Raw genomic sequence first — 18,305 nt, 5'->3', positions numbered from 1 at the left:
GCCCAACCAAAGTTTGAAAAATGACAATTTTTCCCTTATGATTTTTTCCTTCTCTTTGATAACAATTTGTCGTCTCTGGTCAAAAGTTGTCCTCCCTCTAGCCTTATCTCCCTTTGCTCTTAGATGATGGATTGATGAAAATCATCTAGATTTTAGACGATTTTGGTCAACTTGTCATCAAAGAGCAAAGGGAGAGAGATTGGGAGGGGAGATAAGGGTAGAGGAAGGATGAATGATTGTCAAAGATGGGGAATCATCATTAGAGAGAAGAGGAAAAAAATCTTAAGAGAAAAATGATTAATTTTTAAACTTTGAATAGGTAAAATTGTGAATTTTTAAACTTGAGAAAGAAAATATAATAAATTTTAATTTTGTAAAATTTTTTAATAAATATTGGTTTTACTCTTAACCTTAACTGAAAATTTTAATATAAATTATCTTATGAGTAAATATTTAAATTTTTAAAAATTAAAAAATAACACTTAGCAATTTATATTATATTTATAGGATCATCCACGTATCAACTTCTTAATTGTTTTTTTAATGAAAAATCTTTTTTTGAGTTTGTTTGTTTTTTTGGGATAAATCAAATTATATTAAATAATTAAAATTTTAAATTTAATGGGTAATCTCACTATTATTGTATCTAATCGATCAAAAGTTTAATATGCATATGTCATTGGAGGGTTTATGAAATTGATATTTTTCGTATCATAAGTAAAGTTGACATCATATTTAAACTTTATCATCAACACTATCCATAAAAGTACTTATCTAAGATTTAAACATTGACATCTGAGTTTAATCTTTCCATGATATTTCAATGATCAACAGGAAGATGAAATTCAATATTATAAATTTTAAAACTTTATTTTTAAATTTATGACATGAAAAACTTTTTATTTAATTTTAATTTTAGTCTCCACCAACCAAAGCGATATATAAACAGAGCGCCACAGAATGGGGGCGTGGACTTTGTGCAATACAGAAAAAAGTCCTCGCTTGACAGGCCAAGCCACACGCAACACCCTTCAAATTAAGCTTTTTTTCCTTGCTCACCATTTTAATTCTCTCTTTTTCCACAAAGACAATCCAAAGATTAAAGCTTGATGGGTGTTTTATCAAATTTTAGAGGATCAAGAGCTGCCCATAATGCACAAGGAGGAGAAGAATTGCCCACTCTTGCAAATGGGTCGTCCTCTTCTTTAGTACCCAAGAAGAAATGGTCAAACTTTCTGCCTCTTTTCGTCGCTCTTGTGGTTATCGCAGAGATCGCCTTCTTGGGTCGTCTCGACATGGCCAAAAACGCAGCTATGTTCGATTCATTGGCTGATATGTTTCACAAATCATCTCCCGCAACAACTGAGTTCGAGATGATTGGTGATGGTGACTTGGTGATTGAAAAGCCTCATGAGCGGCTTGCGGAAGCGGAGGAGACCTGTGAAGAGTGGTTGGGGAAACAGGATGCTGTAAATTATTCAAGGGATTTCGAGAAAGATCCTGTCTTGGTTTCTGGCGCTGATAAGGTTTCTTTGCTAATTGTTAATTGGTTACATATTTATTCTTGGTTTTAATGAAAATGATACAGTATTTGTTTTTATGACAATTTCTTACTATTTTTATTGTCAACATGTTATGCAATTTTGTTCTTTCTTCCGTTTTATTAAAGTGTGTTTGGGATTTTAGGAAATTCTATTTTATCGTAGAGTGACTTGACATTATGGCTACTGTATTTATGTTTAAAGTTACTCATTAGAGGATTTGGAGAAGCATGCAGTAGAGTGTGAAATTTAAGCAGCATGAGAGTCTATTCTGTCTTATTGAACGTGCTTTCAGCTATTCATCTATGTTATTGAATCAGTGAGGGATTGCAAATTAAACACTTTCATGTAAGTTGTAGCCTTATCTAGATGGAGAGTGAAACTTTCTGTTTTCAAGTTTATGACTCATCTGCATATTGTTTGTTGATTCTCTTTTTGTGATCATGTAATTTAAAACTTGCCACTTAGATTAGTTTCCCAACCTTGTTATTTAATATTTTCTGTTTAGACTGAAATGGTACAGTTACAGTAAGCTTGGAGAACTATATTCATTGTGTTTGTATAGGCATTGCCATGTTAAAATCATTGTGGTATTTTTGGCGTTTATTAGTATAAATTTAGAGAAATGTGCTCCATTTAGATTACAGGTGACCCTATCTTGGATTTGAATCAGTTTAGACCTTAATGTTTACATTATTTTCCTTCCCTGTTTTTATATGTTTAATAAAATCATTGGAAATATTTTGTAAAGCAGAAATTATATGACCATTTGCCACATGATATAAGTGATTTAGTGCCAATCGATCTTGTGATTTGAGAAATATTCTCTATTGCTGATGGTTTCTGTGACTTGTGAGTCAATCTTCTTTGATGGTTTGACTGGGAGTTCTGATGACACAATTACTGAATGTTATGCTTTAGTTCTACCTCACTTTGTATCTAAGCTTCCACTTTGCATGCTATCTAGGAGTGGAAAACTTGTGGTGTGGGTTGCAAGTTTGGATATAATCATGGTAAGAATCCGGATGCTGCATTTGGCATTCCTCAAGCAACTGAAATCACTAGTGTGCTCCGTTCAATGGAATCAGCTCAGTACTATGCTGAGAATAATATTGCTCAGGCACGACGGTGGGTAAGCACTGTCTAAGATGACTTTGTTGTATACGAAAAGAAAAGACATTTCCATTTTTTTATGAGGGTATTTGAGCTAGTGAATTTTTTTATTTATTTTGATTTTGTTAATGTTTTTATATTTTAATATATTTTTTGAGGGAGGGAGTGAGGTGGGCAGGTGGTGTACCATCTAGCAATAGTTTTAGCCTTTCCTGTGGAGTTAGTGTACTTTGGATTAGAAATGTCTTCTAATTTGTAAATCCATGATGGCAATGAGATCTAGAGTGAAAATAATTTGATGGAGAAAGGTGTAGAGGAAAGGTAGGTTATCACATGGGGATCTAATTTCTGTCTCGATGTGGGCAGTTTGATCATATTCTGTTGAGAAAGTGGAATATATATGTCTGTTTATATGAAATACAGACATATCTATATCAATTTGGATATTTTGACTTATATGTGGACATCAATTATATATGGTTCATGTAGTTTAATGCATCAGTTAAGGAATGAAATTAGAAAAAAAATGTATGCCTATAAAAGGTCATTAAAATTAATTATCTAATCTTTTCACTCATCTTATGTAATAGGAGGGGATATAAGATAGTAATGACGACTAGTCTCTCATCAGATGTACCAGTTGGATATTTTTCCTGGGCCGAGTATGATATCATGGCTCCGGTCCAGCCAAAAAATGAGAGTGCCCTTGCAGCTGCTTTCATTTCCAATTGTGGTGCTCGCAACTTTCGTTTGCAAGCTCTTGAAGCGCTTGAAAGGGAAAATATCAAGATAGATTCTTATGGTGGTTGCCATCGTAACCATGATGGAAGAGGTATGAAACATTGCATGTTTATATTTTTATGATAATTGTGTATGAATCAGTGCCTTGTTCCTTGTTTAAATCATTAAATTCTGATGACGTCTATCACAACATGATTACTGTTTAGGATTTTTTGTGTGCATTGCATCCTCTTGGTCTTTTGTGCTTATATCATTGCCTTCCTATGTGAAGTTTATGCGTGGTTCTTAACTTATCAAGTTTTTGATAGTGATAACATTTATCAGCTTACTGCATTGTTCTTGTCATGTGTAAGGGAGGAAGTTTGTGTTTTTTATCAGGTTGACTTTATCTTCAGATTTAAGTATCTTTTTATTGGCATAAGATTTTGAAATCAATAAATTTTGAAGTTCATTTTGCTGAATATACACACAGACACTAATAAATTGCTGAGTTAGGGCTGTGGAGTTCTGAAAGAACCTTATTTACAACTAGCCAGAATTATGCTTACAAAACTATCATTTGTGAAAGTGTTTGTATTGACACTGCTGTTTCATTATAGCTTAAAAATGATTATTAGATTAAACCTTCTTTGAAGTTGATCACTAGATTAGGAAGCTTAATTGAAGTTTCATAATATTTATCAAAAACTTCTCCTGTTAGGGAAGTCTCTGATTATTTTACCATATCAGCAAGGTCTAATAATTTGGCCAAATGTTATAGGAAGCGAATAAAGTTTACCTTTCAAAGAAACTGTTGATTCATTCACATTCCAGTGATGGCAATGCCTGTCTTTCACAACATGTTGGGGAGCCTTACAACATAAGATTATTTTAATATTCTATAATTATGCTTTGATGATTAACGTTAAATGTCAGTGAAAGCACTAGATTTAGTTACCACTTCAGATGCAACTTTAGAATTGTGTTCTTTTATGTGCTTCCTGAATTTGCTGAAGGATGGGTCAATATCTTATGTATTGATTGTTAATTTGCTAAAGAATCCGTAAACCATTTATCATATATATGCATCTGGACAAATGTCATGTGAAAGTAATTGTTTGAATGATATCTGCAGTGGACAAAGTGGAAACTCTGAAGCGCTATAAATTTAGCTTGGCTTTTGAGAATTCGAATGAAGAAGATTATGTCACCGAAAAATTCTTCCAGTCTCTTGTTGCTGGTATGAAATTAACTCCTACTCTCATTTCCATTGCATATTAAAGAATGGTGTGATCAATTTCCTTATTGGTCTTGCCTAAAAAATTTTGCGAATGAAATGTTTCCATTTTTAATTTTAAAGCTGTTAGGTATCCAGCCACATTTTCACCCAAAAACAAGAATCAAACCAACAAATAAAAAAATAAAAACCATTTTATTGATTAAAAGGTATTTACATGAATAAACCGAACAATTTTACCAGCTAAGGTCTCCCATTTCCGACCATTCAAGGTGTCAAAAACTTCCCAATCAGCTCTAAGGCTTTTCACAACCCAAAAGTTGCCCAAAATTCCCTAATTCTTCTTTCTCTTTCCCTTGAAAATCCAATCTTCTCCTTTATTTAATAAAACCTATCCTATTAAAATAGGACAAAGTGTCCCCCTGTCCTAACATTATGCACCCTTTTGAAAACCACCTTGTCCTCAAGCTGGAAAAATTAGAATTGTTTTTGGACGAGTATTTTTGTATATATTAATTTTTTTTTTGATATTCTTTTCCTCTTTATTTTTTCTGCTAGTTATTTTTTTTGCTGAATTGTTTTTCTGTTGGCTAAAAATTGGGATGTCAAACCATAGGCTGGCAAAATTTGGTTTTACCTATGGAAGATAACACCAAAACAATTTGTCACATCCTGCAGTTGTAATTTATATCTTTTTTTCTCTGGCAATTGTCTCGTTTTTTTTTTTTTTCTCTTTTCTTATGTGCTAGTAGTCATCTTTTCCCTTTTTTTTCCTTCTTATTTGCTAACTGCCAAATATTTTTTGTTTTGCCTTTTTATCTTGTCTTTTATGCTTCTTCTTCTCCTCCTGCCAAATCCAAACCCTAACACAGTGATTTTCACATTTTCGGCTGCTGTCGTCATGCCCTTTAGCCTTTCTGGTGCCAATTCATCTTCTACCATCATTTTTTGTCACCGATCTCACCTCCAGCAACAACATTGCAACTTTTTGGCGACCTTTTACCTTTTGCCGATGAATTCTGGTGTTCCATCTTTCTGATCTATGCTCCAGCTGCAATGCTGCTGCACCTTCCTAATGCCATTTCATATTCTTCCATTTTTCTCCATCACTTTTTATTTCTTCACCATTTCCAGAAGTTGATGTGTCTCTCCACACCTATTTAGGTGTCTTTCTGTCTCCCTCGGCTTCCACCCAAGTTGATTCGACTTCCCTTTAGCTGTTTTCTCCACCCAAGCTTCTGACCGTTGATCTCTTTTTCTAGTCACCTCCCTTGCCAAATCTCTCACCTCTCTAATACCATTTTGCTAGGTATCTAACCATGGGTGACCCAAAAACAACAAACGAACCAACAAATAAAGAAAACAGAAATAATTTTATTGATAAAAGGGTGTTTTTACATGGATAAACGAGATAATTCGAGGAGCAAAGGCCTCCTATTTCCGACCATTCGAGGCGCCGGTGACCTATTGATCAACTTTAAGGCTGCCCACAACCTTAAGATTTTCCAAAATTTACTAATTCTTCTCACTCCTTACCATCCTAATTACTCTTTTATAGGATAAATTTTAATATCTTAAAATAGGTCCCCTATCCCAACAAAAGCACTTTAAATGTTATAATAACTTATTTGCGACTGACTTGTATGTTGAATGGTTTGAGTTTATGTTGGCTCGTGAGATATCTAGATGAAGTTACTTCTAAAATTGAAATTTCAGAATTTTGGTAATATTTTTTTATTAATAAATTTGTTATTTTGTAGGCACAATTCCTGTGTTCATTGGTGCACCAAATATTCAAGAATTTTCTCCTTCTCCTAATGCAATATTACATATTCGGGAGTTAGAAGATGTCAAGATTGTTGCAAAGACCATGAAATATATTGCAGAAAACCCTGATGTATTCAATCAGTCAATAAGGTAAGGTTCGAATTTATCAAGTGAAGGATGGTGATCTAACTAGGGGTTTTCATCGAGTCAAGTTCGATTAATTGAGTGAAACTCGAGCATGAGCTTGTTGTTGATTGGCTCGGTGAGCTTGCAAGCTCACTAAAATATTAATAAACCGTTGAAAGTTTTAAATATTGTATTTACACCCTTAAAATGGATGGTAATTGATAAATATATAATTTATTGGGTTTAAATTAATTATTTGAGGCTTTTAAATGTAATTTTTTGGGTTGAACTCAAGTAAATCGTTTCTGTCACAAGTTCAGTTTGAGAACTTACCAGCTTGGTGAACTTTATACCATCAAGCTAAGCTTGAGCCAAGCATTATTCGGTTTGGCTTGGTTTGATTACACCCCTAAATCCAACTATACCGTGTTTGTATAAGATTATAGGATATACTCCTGTTCTTTTTTTATTTTTTTAATCTTTAATTTACCATAGGAAAGGTACCTTTTCTTTAGTTTTTTCTTGTTCTTTTTCTTATCTTCCTACCTTCATGAGGTCTTTTGTTAAAAATGAGATGCCAACTAATACATGCTTAAAAACAATTAATTTCTACTGATTAGTTGGAAGTATGAGGGCCCTTCTGATTCCTTTAAGGCACTTGTGGATATGGCTGCGGTGCACTCATCATGTCGACTTTGCATTCACCTAGCAACAATGATTCAGGAGCAAGAAGAAAAAGGCCCTGATTTCAAGAAACGCCCTTGCAGGTGTAACAAAGGCTCAGAAACTGTCCATCATTTGTATGTTAGAGAAAGAGGGAGGTTTTATATGGAGTCCATTTTTTTAAGGTAACCTCTGTGTATTTTTATTTTCAATATTAAACCCTTATTTGCCAGGTTAAATTTTCTGGGGACTTGCCTTTTTGTCTTAGAGAATAGACAAGCATTAGAATTCTATAATTGAAATCTACCGCCGCACAATTAACCCTGGGAGATGAGGATGTGTGGCCTTTATATGATGAGCTTTTGTTTCCGTCTCAGATATATCCTTATTAGGCATTAAATTTGTGGTTGTCAACCATTTGCTGATCCCATATTCCTTGTTTAAAGAAAATCCTTATTTCCATTTGATGGGCAGGTCTGGGAGTTTGACACTAAAAGGCTTGGAATCAGCAGTGCTGATGAAGTTCAAGTCTCTAAAGCACGTGCCAATTTGGAAGCAGGAAAGACCTTTAAGTTTACGAGGAGCGGATGAACTAAAAATTTACAGAATATACCCTGTTGGCTTTACACAGAGACAAGCTTTGTACACCTTTAAATTCCAAGGAGATGCTGACCTTAAGAATCACATAGAAAGGAACCCTTGTGCAAAGTTTGAAGTCATATTTGTCTAGATTGAAGTTTATACTCTTGAGTGCATGGACCATAGAAATTTCAGCATTGATGAAATATTTGCAGAAGGGAACAAGGCAACTTCATCTGGGTATATTGCTTTTGTGTATGTATTTTAGTGCACTTTTCACAAGAATATGGAACTGCTAGATTGTAGGAAAGAGCAAGAGTTGAAAACTCCCAATGGCTTATTTGTTAAGCCAGTAGTGTAGGCAGTGACAGATCAATTCATACATGGAATGTACTAGAAGTAAACTCAATCTTTCTTTGTCCTTCATATAAACTATTGAAATAGAGCAATTCATTGCTCATGCTTTAGGAAAACTATCATGCTAAATATAATTTTTTTGATGGGGGCATATTTTGTTATTAAAATAATAGCTTCCCCAGAAATCCCAGTGCCTATTGGGAAACGATGTTACTGGCCCGGAGAACTAGGATAATAGACTTCTAATGTTGCAGTTCAGGTAAAATCTTGATTATGATGCAGCTTAAGGAGATATGATTCATCAGTACTTAACAGGAGGGTGAGCATGAATATGCATTATTAATTTTTGGGAAGCGTGAGTAATATTGAGGAACAAATTGACAGCATGTGCCGGGCTCAATTCCCTCGGCTCCCCGGTTCCCATCATTTGTTTTGAAATCTATGCAGCTTATGGTCTCTCTGCAGTGAAAGGTTGTGTCTTTCCCCCATCTTGCATGAAGATTAAATTGAGTAATGAATATGTTTGTTTTCTATTCGAGATAAATCATAGAATTTGAAATTATTTATAGGAAAATGGACGTTGGTACAGTTGTAAGGGTGCTTTAATAGTCAAACTGAAAAATAATCAAAGTGTGTGGCGGGTAGTTGAGGATGAGACAACTTGGCTCTTGGCTGCTTCATAAGGCTAAGTTAAACTCTCCTGTCTTTCCCGGTTATCCGCGTGCCATACCCAGTTAACCTTAATCTTCTTCACATTAATTAATTTTAATTCAATTCGTCGTTCTCATTTATTTATTCCTTTCCTCAGATTAATCCCCCTTTGTTAGATAAACTATTTCTATAGTAGGATAGGGAGGGGGGCTAGTCACCCAATATATGATCCCTTTATTCATTTTAAGGTTAGGGTTGAACTAAGTTGAGTTGAATTAACCCAAATTCAAGTTTGATTCGATTTAAAGGATGTTGAGTTTCTCTTAAAGATATTTAAACATAATTCATTTGAGAAAAACTAATTTTAAGTTCAGTTTTAGTGTAAATCAATCTGAGTGTTAGTTCTATTGATATTGTAAATTAAAAAAATAATTAAAAGACATTATTTTAATTTGTATTGATAAAAATAATATTTTTGTTAATTTATATTAATTTTTTTTTTATATTTGTAAGCTTGATACGTCGAATATCTCTTAATAATGAGTTGAAACTTAAAACATTTAATTTTCAAATTTAAACTGAAATTTGAATTGTTTAAACCAAACTTGTTTTCGGGCTAGAATCCAACCCTCCATCCTATTGCATGCCACAAAACACAGAACAAAATCAATTTCACCACAGATGTCGAGCTTCTAGATAGCCCTAATTTTAGAAAGAAAATCCATGGCAAAATAAAATATAACAGCAGTCTACAAAATATTAAGTGTTCATTGTCAGCTTCTCAGCTCACTCCAAATATAATTTAGAAACAAGAAGCTGACCCTTAACACATCCCAAAAGTCATCCCATCAAGCAATTCTCACCTCTCCTCTTCTTCCAAAGGTTCCCTTTCGTCTCTTACAAAAATGGCCACGCTCCTTTCTCTCTTCATTTCATTCTTCAGCATCATCAACACTAACATTTTCATTCTTCTTCTGTGTGCTGCAACTCTTCACAACTATCATGTCATCGGCTTCTTTTTCATCAGTACAATTCCCTTCTGTTCGGCTCTTGCCATCTTCATCTTCTTCTTCTCGTCCAAAGACATGGGTTCTTGCCACGCCACCTGTGGCCCAATTGGCCGGTACTGAGGTGGACGCTGCTAGGTTGGAACTGAGAGTGGAGGAGAAAGATGGCTACTTTGTGTTGAAGGAGAAGTTTAGACAAGGGATTAATCCTCAAGAGAAGGTTAAGATTGAGAAAGAGCCTATGAAGCTTTTTATGGAGAATGGGATTGAAGAGCTTGCTAAGATGTCACTGGAGGAGATTGATAGAGATAAGATTACTAAGGATGATATTGATGTTAGGCTCAAGTGGCTTGGTTTGTTTCACAGGAGAAAGCATCAGTGTAAGTTCTATCACATACTAAGCTCTTTCATTTCTTTCTAATTTTAACTTCATATTCTTTTGAACATCAGTTTTAGTGGAGAGTTTTTATAAATTGATTCACATGTAGTTCATTTAGCCTCAGTTTGATGAGATCATTTAGAAACAGGAGGTACTCTACTTAGGTGAAGTAAGATTGTCTGTGATGTTGAGTTTAGTAACCATATCATTAGTATTTTTTCTTGGAACCCTTTATCTTTCTGTTGAATTTGAGAAATAAGTGAATCAACGGTCTATTTGGTTGAATTCACTTCAATTTGTGGCAATGCAAAGATAGGTCTTGACTCTGTCTTGTTTGAGTTCTCTATGTATTTGAATAGCAAAATGATTACCTGATTCTTAATTGTTTGGTACCCTTGTTATAATGAAATAACATGTCTTATTGTGGTGATGCTTAGATGGTAGATTTATGATGAGATTGAAGCTACCAAACGGGGTGACAACAAGTGAACAAACACGATATTTGGCCAGTGTGATAAGGAAATATGGGAAGGATGGTTGTGCAGATGTGACCACCAGGCAAAACTGGCAAATTCGCGGAGTGGTTTTGCCTGATGTACCAGACATTCTTAACGGTCTTGCTGAAGTTGGCTTGACAAGTCTACAGAGTGGCATGGACAATGTGAGAAATCCTGTTGGAAACCCAATTGCTGGCATCGATCCTGATGAAATTGTTGATACTAGGCCTTACACCAACATGCTATCCCATTTCATTACTGCCAATGCACAGGGCAATCCGACTATCACTAACTTGTAAGTCCATTTTCAATCACAACATATACCATAAAGCACAATTCTATTTTTGAGTGTTAAAAATAGAAACTTCAATGTAGAATTTGTTTCTAGCGCTTGGTTTTCATTTAGGAAGAGGCCTGGTTATTAGCCCTGTTGTATTATTGCAAGATTTTAATTTGGATTTCTTTTAAATCTCCAATAACAATGAGCTAGAAATGATTTTCTTCTGTTTTGTGTTACTTTTTTTTCTTTCATTTGAGCAGGCCAAGGAAGTGGAATGTGTGTGTAGTGGGTACCCATGATCTTTTTGAACATCCTCACATAAATGATCTTGCTTACATGCCTGCTACAAAGGGTGGACGTTTTGGATTCAACCTGCTAGTGGGTGGGTTCTTTAGTCCCAAGCGATGTGCTGAGGCAATTCCTCTTGATGCCTGGGTCTCGGCTGATGATATGATATCAGTGTGCAAAGCCGTGTTAGAGGCTTACAGAGATCTTGGCTATAGAGGAAACAGGCAAAAAACAAGAATGATGTGGTTAATTGATGAACTTGTGAGCAACTCTACCACATCGATACTTTGTCATTTGCTTATTCATAGATTTTCCGGTTTACTCATTAATTTTGAATATATACAGGGAATCGAAGGATTCAGGGCAGAGGTCAAGAAGAGAATGCCTGAACAAAAGCTGGAAAGAGCATCCTTGGAAGACTTGATACAGAGGCAATGGAAGAGGAGAGATTATCTTGGTGTCCATTCACAAAAACAGGAAGGATTTAGCTATGTGGGTCTCCACATTCTGGTTGGTCGAGTCCAGGCGGATGAAATGGATGAGCTTGCTCATTTAGCAGAGACATATGGCTCAGGCGAACTCCGGCTCACAGTAGAGCAGAATATCATAATTCCCAACATCAAGAATTCGAAACTTGAAGCCTTGCTTAATGAGCCTTTACTAAACAAGTTTTCACCAGAGCCACCTATTCTCATGAAGGGCCTAGTTGCATGCACAGGAAATCAGTTTTGCGGGCAAGCAATTATCGAGACAAAAGCAAGGGCCTTAAATGTCACCAAGGAGGTGCAGAGGCTCGTGGCAGTTACTCAGCCGGTGAGGATGCATTGGACCGGTTGTCCTAACACATGTGGGCAAGTTCAAGTTGCTGATATTGGTTTCATGGGGTGCATTGCAAGGGATGAGAATGGCAAGCCCTGTGAAGGAGTTGATGTGTTCTTGGGAGGGCAAATCGGGAGCGACTCGCATTTGGGAGAAATTTACAAGAAGGCTGTGCCTTGTAAGAACTTGGTGCCTGTAGTTGTGGACATTTTAGTGAAACATTTTGGAGCTGTCCCTAGAGAGAGGGAAGAGGCAGAAGATTGATACAATGTTGAGAGTAGTTCATTGTTGTTTCTTTCAGTAAGCTTGAAGGGATCAATATAATTATGTGAAATAGGAAAATAGGGATTGAAGGATGATCTTTTTATAGCATTAAGTTGAATGACTGATTAATTTTGTGTCAAGGTGAAAGAAATGCACAAGGTATGACCCATTTGCTCTGATATATTAGGGTAATTGTCAGAATAAATTTTACAGTTTATATTTAGAATTTGATTATTGATATTAATAAAAATTTCAGGATAAAAAGAAAGAAAACTTTGTCCCTCTTATCTCTTGTATTTCTTTTGACATTAGAACTTGCCAAACCTGCTTGCAGACCTGCATTTTGGGTAATCTGTGGAGCATTTTTACTGCATATTGTTGTTAATTGTGTTTATCCAACACTCATAAAGATGGGAAGTGGGATAATTTCATCTCGTATATAAATCATAGTTGGCAAAGGAATTTTTATAAATTCATCAAAAAATTATACATTTTTATCCAATTTTTACAATGCATTATTAAATTAATAAAACTATGCTTATATATATTTAGTGCACGATTTGAGTAGACAGATAATTTGTCATGTGATTGGATAATTTTGAAAAAAAAAATAACACTTAATCACATGATAATACACTATCTGTATATCTAAATTATATAAAAAAAAAAAAGTGTATATATGATATTACTCTTATTAAATTTCTGAGCATTTATGGTAAAGAATGCATTGATTCTAGGGTAAATTATACAAGTACTAAATGAAGCGAAGTTTTTGCTTTTCTTGGAAACTATTAAATAGCAACAACAAATCTATATTGACTCCATCTTGGATGGTGCCAAACATACCCTCAAAAAGCACCATAGCCACCCTAATATGGCCAATTTTTATTCTAATAATATTGTGCAATGAAAATACTTTTCATGGGCCAAATTTTAAGGGCCGATGAACCTCAGATGGCCAAATGGGCCCATAAATTTTGGTGCACCCACAGAGTCCATTTTTGAAGTTTCTGCATTACAAATTTGAGCAGGGAAGTTCATGTGCCTAAGCCAATTATCTTTACAAATAATCACTTTGCATTATACTAATCAATATATATAAAGTTTGATAGAATCCAATGCACATTTTCAAGTGCATCAGTTCCAGAGCGCGCGCGCACACGCACATACACATATATATTGATAATAAAATAAGACAACCATCGAGTCCATTGTTATATTGACGGAGCTAATTATTCAATAGTCACGTTACTTTCCAGTATCACTAATGAACAAGATTCTGGTTCAAATTTATAAGCTATGAGTTCCCTCAACTTAGTAGTTATGTGTTTTGGGTGAATGATGATGCTTACTTGAAGCATTAAATCAAATATTTGAGACTTCTTCTTTTTCTTTTTCTTTTTTTTTTTTGATAAATCAAATCAAAGTTTTACAAATGTGAGAAAGGTTCGAACTTAGATTTTTTTTTTGAAAGTTTTATAAATATGTGAGACTTATACCATATTAAAATAGATAATATTTGAGAACAACCATAGTAGGAGAAGCTTGTTGAAGGTGATAGTGATATTATTTCATATTTTTCAACATATATGACCCAACAACAAAGCTTGTGTGGTTTAATATATCAAGAGCCGACCTCCTCAGATTATATGGTCCAGATTATCAAATTTTCAAAGCTATAATTCATCATTTGATAGCTTGACTAGTTACTATGAAGAGCTACAAAATAGTCTTACCATAACTAATTGAGATGGAGACATGACTAAAAAGGAATCAAATATTGCCTCAAATTTAGATAAAGCACAATTGGGACATGCAATCGATTTGTGGAAACTCTCATAAACAACTAGTTAGAATTGGCTTGTAGTAGAACATTCTTGTAGATGTAGGAGCTTCTTGGGGGCAGGCTGATGAGAGACGGGAAATATCAGTAAATACATAAAGACTTATTGTCCCTTGAATCAACCTCCAAGAAATTAGGGTTTAACATTAATCGAGGAGAGGTAAATTGAGTTTTCGAATGTAAGATTGAATATATATGAACTGATTAAAAACTTTCAATCTTAAATCAATAGAATCTATACATAAGATATAAAGTACTGATTAAAAACTTTAGGGTTATGAAAAAACTTGAAATACTATACAATTTGAATTTGTATACCTGAATGACTAATATATAATAAGTTAATAAATCTTTCATCAAATATTTAATAAACTTTAAGATCTACACTAATATTATTTACCTAGATTATAACTTTTAAGTATATTGGATTTATATTTATTAATCACTTGACTCATTTATAAACTATCATTAAATTATTTAATTATTCGATTTTATTAAACAAAAATTATAATTAATGTTAGTTCATATAAAAAAATTTTCCAACATAGTTTGCTCTTATAATGTGAACTCTAATATGTCATTATTTCTTGTTTTTCAGATATTGTAGGGTTTGGCTAGGAGAGTTCTGATACAAAAATTGGGCAAATAGAAATGTGGAAGTTGAAATATAATGTTAAGAAAGCAATTGCCCACAAAAAACTTGAAAAGATACATGAAGAAAGAAGAAGCAACATTGGAAACAAGCCCATCTCAATTGTACACCACAAATGAAAAAGCTAGAATTGTACAGTTAAATAACTATTCATATAACTTGGTGGTTTGGTCACTATTGATGTGGCATGCATGTGATAATCAGGAATATAGACTAATTAACTAGGTGACACTTTGTAGCCCGGGTGGGACAAACTCTTATAAAATAAAGTTTGAAACCTTGCAAATCCCCATCAATATTCTTCCAAGAAATTCGAGGTCTCTTTCCCTAGAAGTATCCATTCACTTTTGTCCTCATCATATCTTAGTGGTAACCGAATCTTATATACTGTGTCCTTTTCAATAATTGATTCTGTAAGAAGAAAAACAGATGTTTGAATTGCCTTAAAAGTAAGTTGATATATGATTAATGAAAAGAATATTACTACTATATATGTTATTATGTATTTAAATATTATTTTATTTTTTATTTTAAATTATTTAATTATATAATAATATATATAAATGTATATTCCTATTTATAAGTTAAAATGGATAGGGAAAATATGGTTTTGTTTTTTCAAAGGGATATGAAGCTAGGAGGAGGGGAGATAGATGAGAGTTGTACTTATCCGGGCGCCGTATGTTCCAAAAAAGGAATAAGGTGCGAGGGTTCTTTGGTGGATTTGCTAATCATTCTGGGGATCTGGAGCACTTTTTCTTCCACATTGAGATTAAATTTTAATCATGGTATTATAATACAAATATCTGACTAAACCCTTGTGGGATGTTGCCAGTTGGAGCATTATAATAATAGAACAACCGTATTATTATTATTTGGTTACTCGTTACTGAAAACCAAACTCAGTCTAAGCTTAAAGTATTAAACAATGAATTATCTGTCTACCATCAGGAAACTTGTATTAAATATAACAGAAACAGTGAGACAACTATCTACAGTTACCGTCAAATCTCTCCACTTGTAATCTGCATGCGATTTCAGAAAAGCTGGTGGGAAAATATTACTTGATGTTACAGGCAGCACTACAAGAGGTGCTAAGGATGGCATAGAGATTGATCGAATCTGAATATATCCTAAAATGGCATAAAAGTTTGTGGTTTCAAACTGCATATCTGTTTCAATAAGTCTGTATGTCTGATATTTTTTTTATCTTAGAATCGATATGTTGAGACATAGCTTGAAAATTAAAGCCACTTTATCGTTGAACCAGTAGTTGAACAGCGTGTGTTATCTTGAAAGCAGCAAGGAAGAATATTAAGCATGGTGGTTGCTTGAATTAGAGACGTGGAAGAAGAGTATGCTTCTTGATGGTGACTTTGTGATATCACTCTCCACAAGCCTGCAGATGAACTGTTTCTTCGTCAAAATTGCACTTGCATTTACAAAAGTTGGATAAGCATGCATACATTTGAAATAACTAGTCATATTTTCTTGTGTGTTCGCCCGTTTTACGTCTAAATAATGTTAGATCTATTGGGTTCACCTTTGATATCTGGATTTTGGATTAAACTCAAAAAATACTTCATTTAGCTTGAAAAAGGATCAAGAAAGAGAATCCTAAGATATTCTAAGTGATTTCCAAAGGGTTGAATTGAAATCCTTGTTAGCTAATATGACTATTAAAAAACACTAACTTTTTTTCTAAGAGGTAGAATGAAGAAGTCGCCGTTTTCCTCAATCATTTTTCTTATTAGAAATTTTTCATCCCTATTTCTATGTGCAATCCTTCATTTATAACGTAAGGTGGGGAAAACATTATTGCAATTATTAAAACATAAAGGACTTAGACCTTTCTTAACTTGGAAGACGGGTATGCAATCAAAATCGTTAGAAATAGTATTACCATTTTATACTTGATGAGATGTAGATGACCAAATATTTGTTGTGGTGACGACTTTTCCTTTTTATGAATTATGGAAGCAGCTCATACAGTTGAACCAATGGGGATGTGTCACCTTTTCCCAACTGTCAAGTCGTCTTTTTGATTGAAGTGGATTTGCTGAACCTACTGTTCATTGAATACAATCTGTTTGTATGTGTTTTTAGGTAATACGGGTCAGATAACGTGTCATGTCGTTAACCACTTGACTGGATATCCATTATCTAGTTCTAGAACTTCGGCACTATTCCTCGTGAGGTAAAGCTTACATGCACAACAAGTATACTGAGGGGTGAGTAGTGTTTTTAAAATCAGATTAAGAATTAAATTAGTTATCCCATTCTTGATTTATTATTTAATAAATTTGGTCAATTTAATTAAAGAATTAACTAATTTAATTTATTATTAAATTATAATAAAAAAAATTTATTTAAAAATTTATAAAAAATAAAATTAATTAAGATATTTATTTTTATAAATATTAAAATATATCTTTTTTTAATAAGTAATAATTTTTTATTTGATTTCAATAAAACAATTAAAATAAAAAAATCTTAATCTCATGATAAAAAAATATATAATTATATAAATGATTGTTTATAGAATACATTTGAATAGATATAAGGTATATATATTTTTTCTAAACTTATTTTTTCTTATAAATCTTTAAAAATTCATTTAATCTAATAAAAAATCAAATTATTTAAAAATAATTAAAATTTTAGAAAAACTTAAAATTTTAGTTAAACCCAATTTTTGATCGAATTTGACTGGTTTAATAAAAATTTATTTTTTTATATTAATCAGACTAAATTTAAAATTGATTTTGATTCAATTGGTTGGACTGATTAACCTGATCCGGTTTTAAAAAAATTGGGGGTGAGTGTGTGGCGTAATTGAGATGAATAATGGAGGGCAAAAGTGTGAAGGTGAGAACTTTCAGAATTGTGAGAAAAAGGGAATTCATAAAGAACTGAAAGTGTGAGCCGAGGCCCGAGAGGGATGGGTGAGTGTCCTACAGCAGTGGCGTTTCTCCAAGCCATCGCTGTTAAAGATCTATCGAAAGATTCAACCTTACCTGTTTGGAATCGGAATTGTGGACATTTAGCCTCACCTACTGGAGCTACATAAGGTATAGCCCTGTGTAATACCTCCAAATGCTCTCAATTTTCGTGGACTGAAATGAATAAAGAAGAAATGATCTGGTTGTTTATCATTGGCCCATTCGGATTCTAAATATCTCAAGCATTTTCGACCTCTAAAGTCAGTCAATGCTCAATAGAACATGTTTACTTCTTATTGGTTCGTATTGCAACCAGATACAATGAAGTTCAAATTTTCCGAAACAAATTATCCATCGGTTGTGCCTTATAGCTAGCTCCATAGGTATCCAATGCAAATGTCACCCCAAACACATCTCATTTTGGCAGTACTTCTAGCCTTTTAGGATACACCAAACACTACCCAAATTGTAAATCCAACTCATTTCCACAATTGAATGGGACACAGCAATAACAATAAGAAGGCCAAACGACTATGTCCCACCCAAGGTTTAATGTTTTCTCAAAAGTCCCCTTTTTAAT

The 18,305-nt window shown here is 33.7% G+C and overlaps 2 protein-coding genes across 2 annotated transcripts; both read left to right on the top strand.

Moving 5' to 3' along the window:
- Positions 1-954: 954 nt before the first annotated feature.
- LOC123214610 (glycoprotein 3-alpha-L-fucosyltransferase A) lies at positions 955-8,219 on the top strand. Its single transcript, XM_044634490.1, has 7 exons — positions 955-1,526; positions 2,509-2,669; positions 3,245-3,486; positions 4,510-4,614; positions 6,372-6,528; positions 7,125-7,352; positions 7,642-8,219. Exons 1-7 carry the CDS (start codon positions 1,110-1,112, stop codon positions 7,895-7,897), a joined length of 1,566 nt encoding a protein of 521 aa, XP_044490425.1. The 5' UTR covers positions 955-1,109; the 3' UTR covers positions 7,898-8,219.
- A 1,329-nt stretch (positions 8,220-9,548) lies between these two features.
- Positions 9,549-12,467, top strand: LOC123212779 (ferredoxin--nitrite reductase, chloroplastic). The gene is made up of 4 exons (XM_044631971.1): positions 9,549-10,141; positions 10,578-10,932; positions 11,178-11,466; positions 11,551-12,467. The coding sequence occupies exons 1-4, from the start codon at positions 9,757-9,759 to the stop codon at positions 12,286-12,288; spliced, it is 1,767 nt and encodes a 588-aa protein (XP_044487906.1). The 5' UTR covers positions 9,549-9,756; the 3' UTR covers positions 12,289-12,467.
- Positions 12,468-18,305: the final 5,838 nt, after the last annotated feature.

The sequence above is a fragment of the Mangifera indica genome, chromosome 4 (genome assembly GCF_011075055.1).
Source record: "Mangifera indica cultivar Alphonso chromosome 4, CATAS_Mindica_2.1, whole genome shotgun sequence".
Lineage (NCBI taxonomy): Eukaryota > Viridiplantae > Streptophyta > Magnoliopsida > Sapindales > Anacardiaceae > Mangifera > Mangifera indica.
Note: the sequence above shows the minus strand (reverse complement) of the source record. Positions and strands in the feature narration are given on the sequence as shown.

Coding starts and splice junctions, on each gene's coding strand:
- LOC123214610 (XM_044634490.1), top strand. CDS start 1,110: ATGGGTGTTTTATCAAATTTTAGAGGATCAAGAGCTGCCCATAATGCA. Junction 4,615..6,371: donor CTTCCAGTCTCTTGTTGCTG/GTATGAAATTAA, acceptor GTTATTTTGTAG/GCACAATTCCTGTGTTCATT. Junction 7,353..7,641: donor ATGGAGTCCATTTTTTTAAG/GTAACCTCTGTG, acceptor TTTGATGGGCAG/GTCTGGGAGTTTGACACTAA.
- LOC123212779 (XM_044631971.1), top strand. CDS start 9,757: ATGTCATCGGCTTCTTTTTCATCAGTACAATTCCCTTCTGTTCGGCTC. Junction 10,142..10,577: donor TCACAGGAGAAAGCATCAGT/GTAAGTTCTATC, acceptor GGTGATGCTTAG/ATGGTAGATTTATGATGAGA. Junction 10,933..11,177: donor AATCCGACTATCACTAACTT/GTAAGTCCATTT, acceptor TCATTTGAGCAG/GCCAAGGAAGTGGAATGTGT.